At 26.0% G+C, this 13,000-nt stretch overlaps 1 protein-coding gene across 1 annotated transcript; it reads right to left on the bottom strand.

Annotated features, from left to right (window-relative positions):
* Nucleotides 1-1,036: 1,036 nt before the first annotated feature.
* On the bottom strand, nucleotides 1,037-12,632 carry LOC106678313 (transmembrane protein 135). The gene is made up of 9 exons (XM_014416753.2): nucleotides 12,160-12,632; nucleotides 11,963-12,093; nucleotides 11,741-11,867; nucleotides 11,511-11,665; nucleotides 11,211-11,427; nucleotides 10,963-11,130; nucleotides 8,479-8,619; nucleotides 8,221-8,387; nucleotides 1,037-7,514 (listed from the first exon to the last, which is right to left on the bottom strand). The coding sequence occupies exons 1-9, from the start codon at nucleotides 12,304-12,306 to the stop codon at nucleotides 7,403-7,405; spliced, it is 1,365 nt and encodes a 454-aa protein (XP_014272239.1). The 5' UTR covers nucleotides 12,307-12,632; the 3' UTR covers nucleotides 1,037-7,402.
* Nucleotides 12,633-13,000: the final 368 nt, after the last annotated feature.

Genomic DNA, 13,000 nt, shown 5'->3' with positions numbered 1-13,000 from the left:
AGTTTTTTTCATTTCTTTCATATATATAAGATCAATTAAGGATTACCAATTTGTTTATAAATGTAAAACAAAAAAGAGAATAGTGGTTTGGTTCGCTAATATTATTTAATGTGATATACAATGAATCAAAAATCATGAGCACTTTACTTTTATTTAATAACGAATTAATAGATCATATCTTTTTATTTTTGGTGAAAAAAAAATCCCTCTTATAATTTCTTTATTACACACTTAATGTTCCTTTACCTTTGCAGGTTGAACCATCTTTCCAGTAGTTACATTGTTCTATATATCAATATTTAAATACTTTGTCATAAATTGATTGTTTTATAATGTATATTACTTGAATATTTCATTGTTTCATAAAATGAAAATGAAACATCCAAGTAATTGTCATTGTAAAGTCATGACAACTGACCTCATATATCTGATAAGCAACCAATATATATTTTTGTGTTTTATCCATAATTTTTTTCAATGATTTTAAATTGCAACTTACACCTGTCCCATGGCATTCCACTATTTTTTTTCTTTATTACTATAGATCAGCCCTGGTTATTCTTACATGGTTTGTTTGCTTTTATTTAGTGGCACAAAACATCATTGGTCATCGCCATGTCTTACATGGTTATTGGAACAGTTTGTGAGTTTTTTGACAATTGGGGGCATAGTCTTATGCAAAAAAACACCCCTAATTATCTGAAATACTATAACCATGAACGATTGTAATAAAAAAAGGTCATTTATAAAAATATAAAAATAAATAATAATAATCCAGAGAAAATAATAAGATGATATTTAATTTATATTTAGAATTTAGATGATATTTAGAATTATAAAAAATAAAAAATTGACATTTACTAAAAAATAATTCGATAGAAGAAAAGGGGGGAGTAAAATAATAGTAATAATAATTAAATAAAGAGTTTATAACAGAATGTCTTGCATCGCCTAAATTGTATGCCAGTGAATCTTCAACAGTTGGTAGATTGGAGTGGAATTTTATATCTTTTTTTTTTTTTTTTATGAAATCATCTATCAATTCTACTAGCAGATCACGATGCAATTGGCTGTTTCCTACAAACCAGGGGGAATGAACTGTGATTCTTAGAATCTTGTTTCAAAATGCCTACAATTTTTTATTTTCGTACAGGATCCTGCTCCCCACAGTTCACTACTGTACATCTCTAATGGCCTTAAATGAGAGTAAATGTATTGGTTTTAATGCATTCCTCTGTATCGCTACTAGATATAGATAGAACCTTGGATTTTGTTGTAAAATGAAAAAAGCAAATTATCAATATTGTTAATAAAAAAAAAAAATCTGGTGTCTTCTCTGATATGTGGGTTAGGGTTAAATTTAATTAGACTATGTATTGGATATTTTATTTTTCATTACAGTGAAAATGAAATATCCAAGTTGTCTACATTATACAACAATGACAAAGTATTTTATTGTAGGAGGATAAACTGGATGGCGGTCAATAAAGGTATTAAAATAGTAAAAGAGAACTATTTATTGTTAACCAACATTTTGCCCCACTTTGTAGGGCTTCGTAAGGGCTAAATGAAAAAACATTGGAAGAATTGACAAAATATTGAAATAAAAATAGAGAAAATATGTAAAACAAATGTTTTATATATTATATAAACAAAACAAAAAGTTATTATTTTTTTTTTTACAATGTTTGTATCTTGTTTTTTCATTTAGCCCTAACGAAGCCCTACAAAGTGGGGCAAATCGTTGTTTAACAAGAAATAGTTTTCTTTTACTATTTTGATACCTTTATTGACCGCCACCCAGATTATCTTCTTCCAATACAAAGTATTTTAATATTGATATATAGCACTTTGTAACTACTAAGGAACACTATGTATAATATTGGATGTATTATTGGATAAGAAGGATTTTTTTCACAAAAACTCACATGAAATAAAAAGATAAATCTTATAATTAAAAAATATTGTACAAGTCCATACCTTGTGTTTACATTTGAATTATGGCAATATCAATACTCATCAAAAATTAACTTAAACTTATATATTTTTTAAATAATAAATATCCAGCATTTAACATTAGGTATTTTTTTTCTGGTAAAAATACTTCCATTATTTTTTTTTACAAAAAAAAATGTTTTAGCATAAATATTTGATTATGTCATTCTTCTAGTTAGTGAAAGTGTGATATAAAACTGGAAATAAAAAAGATTATTTATAGTGAAAGTGTGATATAAAACTGGAAATAAAAAAGATTATTTATTAAAAATACAATTGTAATCGATTAATTATTAATCATTTCCTCATCTTTTATTCGGTACAGTTCATTGTAACCTTGACCTGCCTAACCCAGAATCTTATTTAAATCTATAATAGAGCTATTTTCAAATTCTTCAATCAGAAGAACCATTTTTAAATTCTTCTATCACAGTAGTCCTTATTTAAACAATTACTTACATTACTTTATTTGTCTTGACGACTCATCCCTTCAATATTTATTTCATTTTATGTATATATAAATAATTTACTGTATTATTTCAAATTATGAAGATAATCAGGGGTATGGTAAAAATAAAATTAAAAAATAGCTAACAACTATTAATTTGGTAACGTTTCGCCATACTTTGTAGAGCCTTATCAGGGCTAAAAAGATACAAAAAAAAAAAAACTAAAAATATTTTGATATAGTAGGATAATAAAATACAAAAATGTAAATTAAGGTAGGTAAATATAAGTGACAAGAAAATCATATGCAAATAAAAGAAAAGAAGAATTAAAATAGTATTAATATAAAATAGACAATGATTAGAATATAAAAAAATTATGCCAAGTATGAGGTTAAAAATGAACAGGACACGTAATAACATGAAAATAGAAAAGTAAATATGATAATTTTTAATATTTTAACCCTACCTTAATTTATTTTTTTTGTATTTTATTATCCTACTATGTAAAAATATTTTTAGTTGTTTTTGTATCTTAGCCCTGATGAAGTGGGGCGGCGAATCGTCAGCAAATAAATAGTTGTTAACTATATTTGGTTTTTCTTTTGACCGCACCCCTGATCATCTTCATAATTTTAATATATATTTCAGTTTAAATCTAGACACCATGACAACCATTATAAACAATTTAAGCATCTTACTTCTTCAGTGTTTAATAATGATGAAATGATTAATTTGTTTCATTGATTTAATTTTAAACAAGGGTGTAATTTTATTTTCTATTGTATTCATTTGAAATATATATGGCTACTTTTCTTGAATAGCAGCACATCTGACACAAATTTTTTTTTATAATTAGACTTATTTCTAAGATAGTACCGTAGACTGTGATTACTTTCTTTACTGAGGTCATCCTACAGATTTTCTTAAAGCAACTAGAGTTATTATAAATTAACTCCAGTTTATAGTACAATCTATAGTAAAACTCAAATAAAAAATAAATAAATAAACAATGTATTAAAAATATATATATTTATTTATACATGTTTCAAAGAGTAAGTAACAATAGGTATAATTTTATATTTTGTTAAAACATAAAAAAAATAATATATATATATAACATTCAATCAAACAATAAAGGACTAGTGTAAGAGAAAATTTCAAGTACAAAACATGTCATGTTCTTAAGGTCACTTATTTTATGCTTATCTCTTATCCACTTAATCAAAGTAATATCACAGGAAAACTTTTCAACAATAATAACTATTATATCGGTTTCATTGTAAATTAAGGCGGCGTAATTAATTATCTATCGTAACAGTCTTTTAAAAATATCTTATCTTTCATAAATATTGAGGACTATTAAAAAAATAAATAAAAGAAATGAGCTTTGATAACAAATATGAACAAACTAGAAAAAAAAAAAAAAAACCCGTAACCAAAATATATATCTTATAACTAATAATGTAATTAGATTAGTGTATTACTATTCTTTTTTAATGATAAATTCAATTATAATTATAAAGTCATGTAATAATGAGCCACTCAAAACTATTTCTATATCACTCCTTTTTTTGGGGGGAATTATTAGCCTTCTTATTTTAATTTCTTTATATATTAATATTATCAGTGTGCTAATATGTCCGAAATTTTAAAAATTCCCTCCATCCCCTTAAAGGCGTATTTTGAAAAACAGTTACAAAGGTTTTTTATAAATTACAAAATTTTAATCCTAAATTGAACTGAAATGAAAGAAAAATAAATGAATATATTAAATGTATACAAAGTAACCATAGTAAAAAATTAAGAAAGGAAAATTTGGCTCTATTTAAAAACTTTAATGTAACAAAAAACTTGTATCTGTTTTTCAAAATAGGCCCCTGCAGATGGATAGACTGTCTGAAACATTGGAAGTACACCAATATAAAATTAATAAATAAATAAATTTAAGCAAAAAGGCTTATATAATTCTCAAAATAAATAAAAACAAAGTAAAGTACAGAATTGCCTTAGAATAAAAAAAACAAACATATTATTTCATTAAAATTAAAAATATAAAAAAGTTAATTTTTTTTTAAATGACAAATATTGATCAAGTCATCCTCTATAATCAATATAAGAATCAGGTGGCTTATGAAACTTTATGTGAATTTTAAAAATAATATGGGAGTCTAAAGACTGTAAAAGGAATGAAAAATAGAGATCACAAGCATGTTATAAAAGCTATATACCCCTAGTTTCTATGAGCAGTTTAGGTTTTAGACTTGTTTCACCAAAAAAATTATTTTGCATCTAATAAAAAAAAAAAAAATCTTTTTTGGCTACATTGTCTCCAAATTCTTTTGATGTTTATTTCATTCCAACATATAAAAATATTTTTTGATTTCCTTTTTTGATGAAAGATTAGTTTTTAAACTGATTATAAAAAAATTAAGATTTATTTGTGGCAACTTACAACTTTTTGATAATGGAGATTTTAAGATTAGCTGACCCTAAAATACTTCCAGGTAAGAAATATCTGGAGAATTTTTGCTGAATTCTTATCAAAACCTACTTGAAATTTTCAGTAGATTGTTTAATAAGCCTATTGAAAGAATTTAGAGCCCTCTCTTACTATATATTGAATGTGGTATATTCTGAAATTTCGAATAGAAATTAAAGGAAATTATTGCCATCAGATATATAATTTAATGTTAAATATTTAATATTTATTAAAAATGTTAATTTATTTGTTATTTTTAATTTGATATTGATACAAAATTTTTCCTAGCCTGACATACACAAATTTCTGTGTGTATGAGTATGTCTTGAAACAGGGATTGCTCAATTTAACAACCTAGTATCATGAAATAAAAAAATATCACAGGCATTATAAAGTTATTGAATATTATAGTGAGGAGAAGTTGGTTGGACAAAAAGTAGTTGCAATACAATTATTATCCAATTACTGTAATTTGGAACTGCGGAAATAAAATTACAATTTTGATTATTAATTTCAACTAGTTGATGAACCACCATATGTAGTTATGATAATAATAATGGTAATAATACTAGTTGAACGAAAGTAATAATAATTACTAATAATAGTTAAATGTAATTACAATAAGTTTTTACCCAACACTGGTTGAGGGTGCAGTCTTGGTATACAAAACATTTTTAAAATTTAAAAGTTTTAAGTTATTTTTAATGTGCATCAACATTTCGGCCTCAGTTATAAGTTTCTCCCTTTAAATATATATGTATATGAATATATGCATTATTTATATATAATTCTTTTTAGAGGGAGAGTATTATATTATCAACTAATTTAGTATCACGGTTATACCACATAACAAGAACAGTTATTTATAATCTTCTGTAATAATTCATATAATTAAATTCCTAAAATAAGCTAAAAAAACTTTCTTTTTTAACTTGAAGAATATCTGAAAAAAAACTTTCTTTTTTAACTTAAAGAATATCTGAAAAAAACAACAACAATATAGTACATGTGTCGTTTCTGGAATAAGTGATTCCTTAATAAATTTTTCATTGTTTACATCGTAGTTTTTTTTTTTTTTTTTTTTATATTATTATTTCTAAACTTACAGGACTCATTAGTGCTATGAATCAATCCTTCAAAAATAATATCTCGTTTTAATAAGTTTCAAATATTGCAGTGCATTGATTATTTAAATTTAAAAAAATTAATGTATAGACTATTTATTACTATTACTGTCATCTTCAATGCATAATCCTCTGGGTTATGTAAATTATTTACGAATAATAGCTGAGAATGGAGGTACCATTAGTGAATGTCCAAATTCATTAATTAAAATTATGGTAAAAAAAAATAATATGTGTGTGTGAGTGTATATATGCACTTTTATTAAAATGTATCTCTTTTATTTAAATATATAAAAATATTGTTTAAAAATAAAAAATATATTTTCTTTAACAAAGTGTCTAACTACTCTACATACTAAAGATTATTTATAATTTTAAACTCTGGTTTATGATTAAAAATAAAAAAATAAATGAATTTGTTTCTTAAAACTATAATTACCTAGGTTTGAAGTGAAATTTCTTTACCGACGTTCTACAACTAAATAAATATATGGGAGTAAATTGATTTTTTGCTAAGAGAGATAAACAGAAGTGGAAGGCAGAGGGCAACACATCAATTTTAGTAGGAAAATTTTATATTGTAAACGGAGAGTAGGAGTGTAGAGGATCTTAACAATCCTGGTAATGCCGTTCTAATAAAATGAGGTCCTGTTCATATACAGTACAATTTCAATATAATCAAATTTCCCACTTGAATTGATTTAGGAAATGACCGTTCTATTTTAATTATTATTATTGTTATTCCGGAACTAATATTTTCTGCCTTCAGCTATGAGAGGGAACGTATGATCTTTATTAATTAAATTTTAATATATTATTTCATTTTCATACGTTTCACTTCTGTTGGCCAGTCCTAAGACTGCCACAATTTTGTTTTTCTATCTAGGGAATGTCACAAATCACTGAATAATAAATTTTCTGTTTCCTTGAATTTTTTATACAGCCCTCGTATCTCATAATTTTCAAATATTCCATAAGACTGCTAAGAAGGAATAATTAGCATATAATAAATTAATATGATATTCTTAGCAAATGGACTGTATACTGTATTTGAAATTAATTGATTTATTATGAAAGGTATATCGATCGTTGAGAGTAAGGTCACAATATTACATAACTTTTCAAACCCTTTAGAACTATCTGGCATCACGAATTATTCTTTCTATAACAATAGTCAATTAACATATGGATTCATTTTAATTTATTGATGTACCTTTCTATTCGATCCTTAACACGGCTTTATCTGAGACATCAATTCTAAAATCAAAACCACACCATAAACAGTAAACAAAAGAATTTCATCTAAAAATTCAATTACCACTGGTAAAATAAAAATATAATTGCAATGATTGAAGTCAACGATTGGTCGATATTGAAACCTTGTTTTCTCTAGCTAAGACAGCAGCTAATGACTCACTCGTCTTTAATCCAAATGCATCGATACATTTCCTATCCATCTGTCCGATTCTGAAAAAAAAGAAGATTTTTTAAACAATTTAAATTGAAAAGTTAACCTAAAAAATATCTCATACATAGTTCATCACAAATGTAATTCCGGTTTGCTACATCATATTTTTATTTAAACAAAAATTAGCTACAGGTACCATCATGAACTATAACGCTTAACTAGTTCAGGTGAGGGAGGGGAGAAAACCTCAGAAATACAGATTAAAATCAGAGTCTCTATGATTTGTATGAAGTGACATTACATATTATATGGCTTTTACATTTATTAATAAGTGTAACAATCATTTTTAAAAATTATAATTGCCTAAAGGTAAACTAATTAGAATAAAAGTACAATGTTTTTAATACATATATTTACTATAAGAAATATCACAAAATTTTGAATTCAGTTTTTAAAATCAAAAGATTTGCTGTCACAAAATATAACGTCAAACAGACGGGGGGGGGGGGAATATATATATAATTATAATAATAATAAAATAAATATGAAGTTAATGGCATTGATGGATGACCTGTGATGTTTTAAGACACTGAACAAAAACAAACAAACAAACAATACAATCCTGAGACCCTTGAGAAAACAAATTATTGGGATAGTACTGAAAATATACTGAGAACCACCTCTCATAATATTCAAATGAATTATATAAAGAATGCTATCGTCAGAAGAAAAAATTTGATTTAAAGTATCATAAATTAAAATTACCTTCCATTGGACATAGCTTGAAGAAACTTCCAATATGAAGGCCTAAGATTTTTAGGTTCCACTAAAGCAACATGAAATAAGATGGCAGTGGAAAAAGCATGAAAAAATACAGTGGCATAGGGAATGTCAACAAAATAGCCTTTCTCTACGCCTATATTATATGATATCTGTGGACAATTAATATAATAATCATATTAAAACAGGTTCATAATTCATAATATAAAACCAAGTAGACTTATTTTAATGTTCGTTAATCACCTGAAACGTTTTCCACATAAAATAGAGAGCAATAGTATTGTCTCTGTACAGAAAAAAAGCCAAACCAGCAATAAAACCAGCTGGTATAGCAATCACGTCAGAATCAGAACCTTTAAATCTTCTCAGTAAGCAGGCCATTCCCTGTACATAGTTATAATAATTATATATATACATTTTTTTTTTGGTGGGTCTTAAGGCGACGTTTCACAACTTTATTGTTTGGATAGTCATGCCCTACAATGAGAAAAACACAGTTTTTTAGAACACACATTCCCTTCAAATAATTTCCACAATACTACAAGTACATAGTGCAATCTCTGACTAATAAAAATTTTCTCATCGTAGGGCATGACTATGCAAATCTTAAAGTTGTGAAATGTCGCCAAAAGATGTATTATTGACTAATACTCAAGACCCACCAATAAAAAAAAAAAATTATATACCTACAACAGTCGAGAAAATAAGTTATCAATATATATATAACATTTTTTAAATAAAGTTATAGGCTTATAATTAAAGTTTTATTTTTATATATTTAAGTCTTTAAAAAAAGGTTTTGTAAAAAATAGAAAAAAAAAATTATATACTAGAAGATATTTGTAAGGAGCCAATAAAAAAAGAAGAAAATTTGACTATATATGACTGTATCTATGTTTTTAAGAGTAAATTCATATCAGTACTTTTGTATTGTCAGAACATTAAAAATTTCCACTGAAAAAATAATTTAGTTTTCATTTTAAAACATTGCAACTGTCCAAATGAAAGAATGGCTATATTATATTACTAGAAAGACACCTTTATGAGAGAGTAAGTTCAATAAATATGTTTAAATTTGTCTCATCATCAATGAGAAATGATCAGTATTTGAACTTAACAAAGGTAAAATTTATATTGAATGAATTGGCCAATCTTATATTTTCTTTGTTCAAAGATAAAAAAACTGGTCCAATTAGGATTTTCTAGATTTACATACACTATTACAACACAAAAATTATATAATTATTAATTCCATGAAATATATTCATAATTGTTGAAAAGAAAAGATCCCATATTGTGAAATAAAAGCTTAAATATTTCAAAATATCCTTTATAATAAGGATTAATTATTCTAAGAAATAGAATAATTAATAACCATTTATAAAGTTTAATCGCCCATTTCTATTTTAACATTAAAATTAATGTTAAAATTCTATTTTAATATTAATACTGATGTGAAGTGTGACAAAATAGGATAATTGTGAATGAATTGGTTGCCAGGGCAAAATAGCCTGCAAAAGCTTTTTAAATAATTGATGTGAGTGTAAATTTGAATTTAATATTGTCTTAGAGGATGGCCGAATTGGCAAAAGTTTGGCTAAAACATAAAGACTAAACAAATTGGATACAATTTATTTTATTTAAACAATAATAACCAGCCTCAAGAAAGTGAAAAGATTATTTATAATGAATTTTCATTAATTGACAACAAAATATTTAATGATTGAAAAAATTAAAATAGAAATGAGCAATTTTAACTTTATAAACTGTTAACTTAGTTACATCAACATTATAAAAATATATATACTAACCAAAAGCCCTTTTAAATAATTAATATTCGGTCTTAATTATAAAAATCATACTTCTGAACGTTCTATTAAAATATTTCATATCTCAACCATTGCAAACAGAAGTTCACTCTATGGATTTGGTCAGACCTAAATTGATTTGACCTGATTTTCATTAATTATTCTATTTCTTAGAATAATTAATCCTTTCTATGAAGAAGGATGTTTTGTTATGAAATAATAGCACATTATAAATATTCATTTTAGTTTTGACTGCCGTCAAAATAGCCCTGAAGAAGCCCTACAACGTGGGGCAAAACGTTGACTCATTAAATTAGTATATTTCTACTATTTGAGTTTTTCTTGACCGCACCCGGACCATATTCCTTTCATATAAATATTAAAGTTAGTTTGTAATGAAGTACTACTTAGATTTTACTTTATATAATAAAAAACAATTGATTTTTACATTAAAAAAAATAAACACTTCTTATTTACTTGATTAAAACTTTATATTCTTAATGGAATATAGGAAAATTAGAAATAATGAATAGTATTTCCTAGGAAAAAAGTATAAACTAATTAATTATTAGCAACCATAGTAAATAAATTTAAAAATGAAAATAACAATAGGAGCTACCGATATCATCTATTTGTAAATCAAGCAATCAAATAAATATTTTTGAGACGTATAAGATAATTTTTTTGTTTTATTTATAATAGAATGCTTCTTACAGATTTCCATAATATGAAATTTTCAATTTCATTTGTATTGATAGAGTATGCAGGAAAATATAGAATCAGACCAATTTTCAAATAGGAGGTATGTTCGGTATAAGAGCTCTACTGTCGATATGTTAAAACTATTATCTATAGTTAAACTATAATCTTGATTGCATAATGTACAATTCATATTACATATTCAAAATTTAATACTTACCCTGAACAATGCAGTAAAACTGGCAAATGTGGCCCCTAATCTGAAGATTTCTTTTTGTAAAACAACATTTTTGAAATGTGAAGGCCTTTTAATCAATTTCTTTGAATTTATAATAATTTTCAAAGCCAGCTGCAAGACTAAACCTACCGCAAATGTCTTGGAAGAACCCTGGGATTCAAGAATAAATTAAAATTGAAAATATGTTATTCATTTTTTTCTAAAATTAAAACAGTTATTTATTTACCTACTTGAAGAATATAATACAGACAGCTAAATGGATGAGGGCATGATGGATGTGATGATAATATTTTGATTTTGTGAATTATTTCTTTGAATTTGTATTTTATTTTTATAGAAAGTTTTGTAAAAAAGTCTAGATCATCAGTTACAAACTGGCGAGAAGGAGGGTAAGATAATTTTTCTTCCTTACGAAAACCATGTTCATCATAAGGTCCAACTAGAAACCTAAGGAAAAAATAAATCAACACTTATTATTTATATTTTTAATTTTATTTGTCTGATTGATATCAAAACAAGTACAATATTACCTCAGCAATGAATAAATTGGATCCCTTGGTAAGCCACGTCCTTTATAAAAATATAATAAAAAAGCTATAGATGACGAGAAAACAAGTACTTCGCCATAACGAATTGGTTTAAATAAATTACGAGAAACCACCATTTTGAACAACGTTTCTGATGCCTTTAAGAGAAAATAATGTTATCTAATTTTATTTATTAAATAAAATGTAAAAGGAACTTAGAAAGTATTACATACCACATTAGTTACATATAAACTTAACAGCCCTCTTCTTGAAGGTCGCTCAATTAAAATAGAAATTATACTAGATAAAAAAGATGGTAGGAATGATACCGTTAAAAAATTGAAGTTTCCTAAGATTCTCCTGAAAACATGATTTTAAAAACATACGATAAAAAGACACAACTTTATTTAATTGTTGAATTATTGTACTATAATGTATTGATTGCGAAATTATACCTCAAAAAACACAGCACTGCTGAGTAACCTATACCATGTGATGTCAGAAATATACAAGATCGAATGATTCCTAAAATTGTATTTTTCATTTCATCCTTCGAGGGAACCTTTTTCCTCATAATAAGTGCAACCTATAATGAATATACATTCAGTACTTGATGCAATGGGTAAGGTGATGTTATAGTTATTTAACTTACACTATAAGCAATTAAATAAATCCTAAAAGACTCCTTCAAGCATGGTAATAAAAGGTCCAAGGAAGCAGCTGTGCAAGAATCACACCATGGATGCACATAGGTCTTACAAGAAGTATCTAAGACTGTAAATTTACTAAAAACTGCCATTTTTGTTTATTTTTTAACTTAAAATACTAATATTATCCATCAACACTTGTCTTTAAAAAAAAAAAATTAGAATCATAGGAATGTGTAATTAGAAAACGGGGAATGTGCAACATCTCAGTCTAACTGTATGCAACAATTTCGCTGGGAACATGTCAGCCTTCCATAAACAATAGATAACAACTTTCATCCCTTCCCTTTGGAGCATTGACATCTACTTGACATGTTGAAGAGGTAGATTAACAGGACAGCGCAGCAGCGTAAACAACAACCACATCCAACACAAGAATATTGAAAACTGAAGAGCTTGGGATCAGTACATTCCTTATTTTCTCTCCCTCCCCTCCCGTTCTTAATATCTTATTCTAAGATGACCTTCAACTATCAGATAAAACGATAAGTATTCAAATCAATCATTTTATGACGCTAACAATGTCCTTACCTCAAACGGGGAGCGAAGAAAATTTCCATTCAGTAATTTCTAAATCAAAATAACTCAAGGGGTATTTTTTAAGTGTTATGTAGCAAGCCAAATCGGCAATAACAGATACTGAAACTATAGTTTGTGAAATTTATCTTTTAGATACAATAATAAGTAACATTGCATTAAAATACAATGATAGTGCAATAACATAAACCTAAAAAAAAAAATAATTGTTTGACGAATAAAAAAATTGGTTAAAAAAAAAAAAAAAAA

The sequence above is a fragment of the Halyomorpha halys genome, unplaced genomic scaffold (genome assembly GCF_000696795.3).
Source record: "Halyomorpha halys isolate HHAL.00 unplaced genomic scaffold, Hhal_1.1 Scaffold134.1, whole genome shotgun sequence".
Classification (NCBI taxonomy): domain Eukaryota; kingdom Metazoa; phylum Arthropoda; class Insecta; order Hemiptera; family Pentatomidae; genus Halyomorpha; species Halyomorpha halys.
Note: the sequence above shows the minus strand (reverse complement) of the source record. Positions and strands in the feature narration are given on the sequence as shown.

Coding starts and splice junctions, on each gene's coding strand:
- LOC106678313 (XM_014416753.2), bottom strand. CDS start 12,306: ATGGCAGTTTTTAGTAAATTTACAGTCTTAGATACTTCTTGTAAGACC. Junction 12,094..12,159: donor TTTATTTAATTGCTTATAGT/GTAAGTTAAATA, acceptor TATTCATTATAG/GTTGCACTTATTATGAGGAA. Junction 8,620..10,962: donor GTTTTACTGCATTGTTCAGG/GTAAGTATTAAA, acceptor AACTATGTACAG/GGAATGGCCTGCTTACTGAG.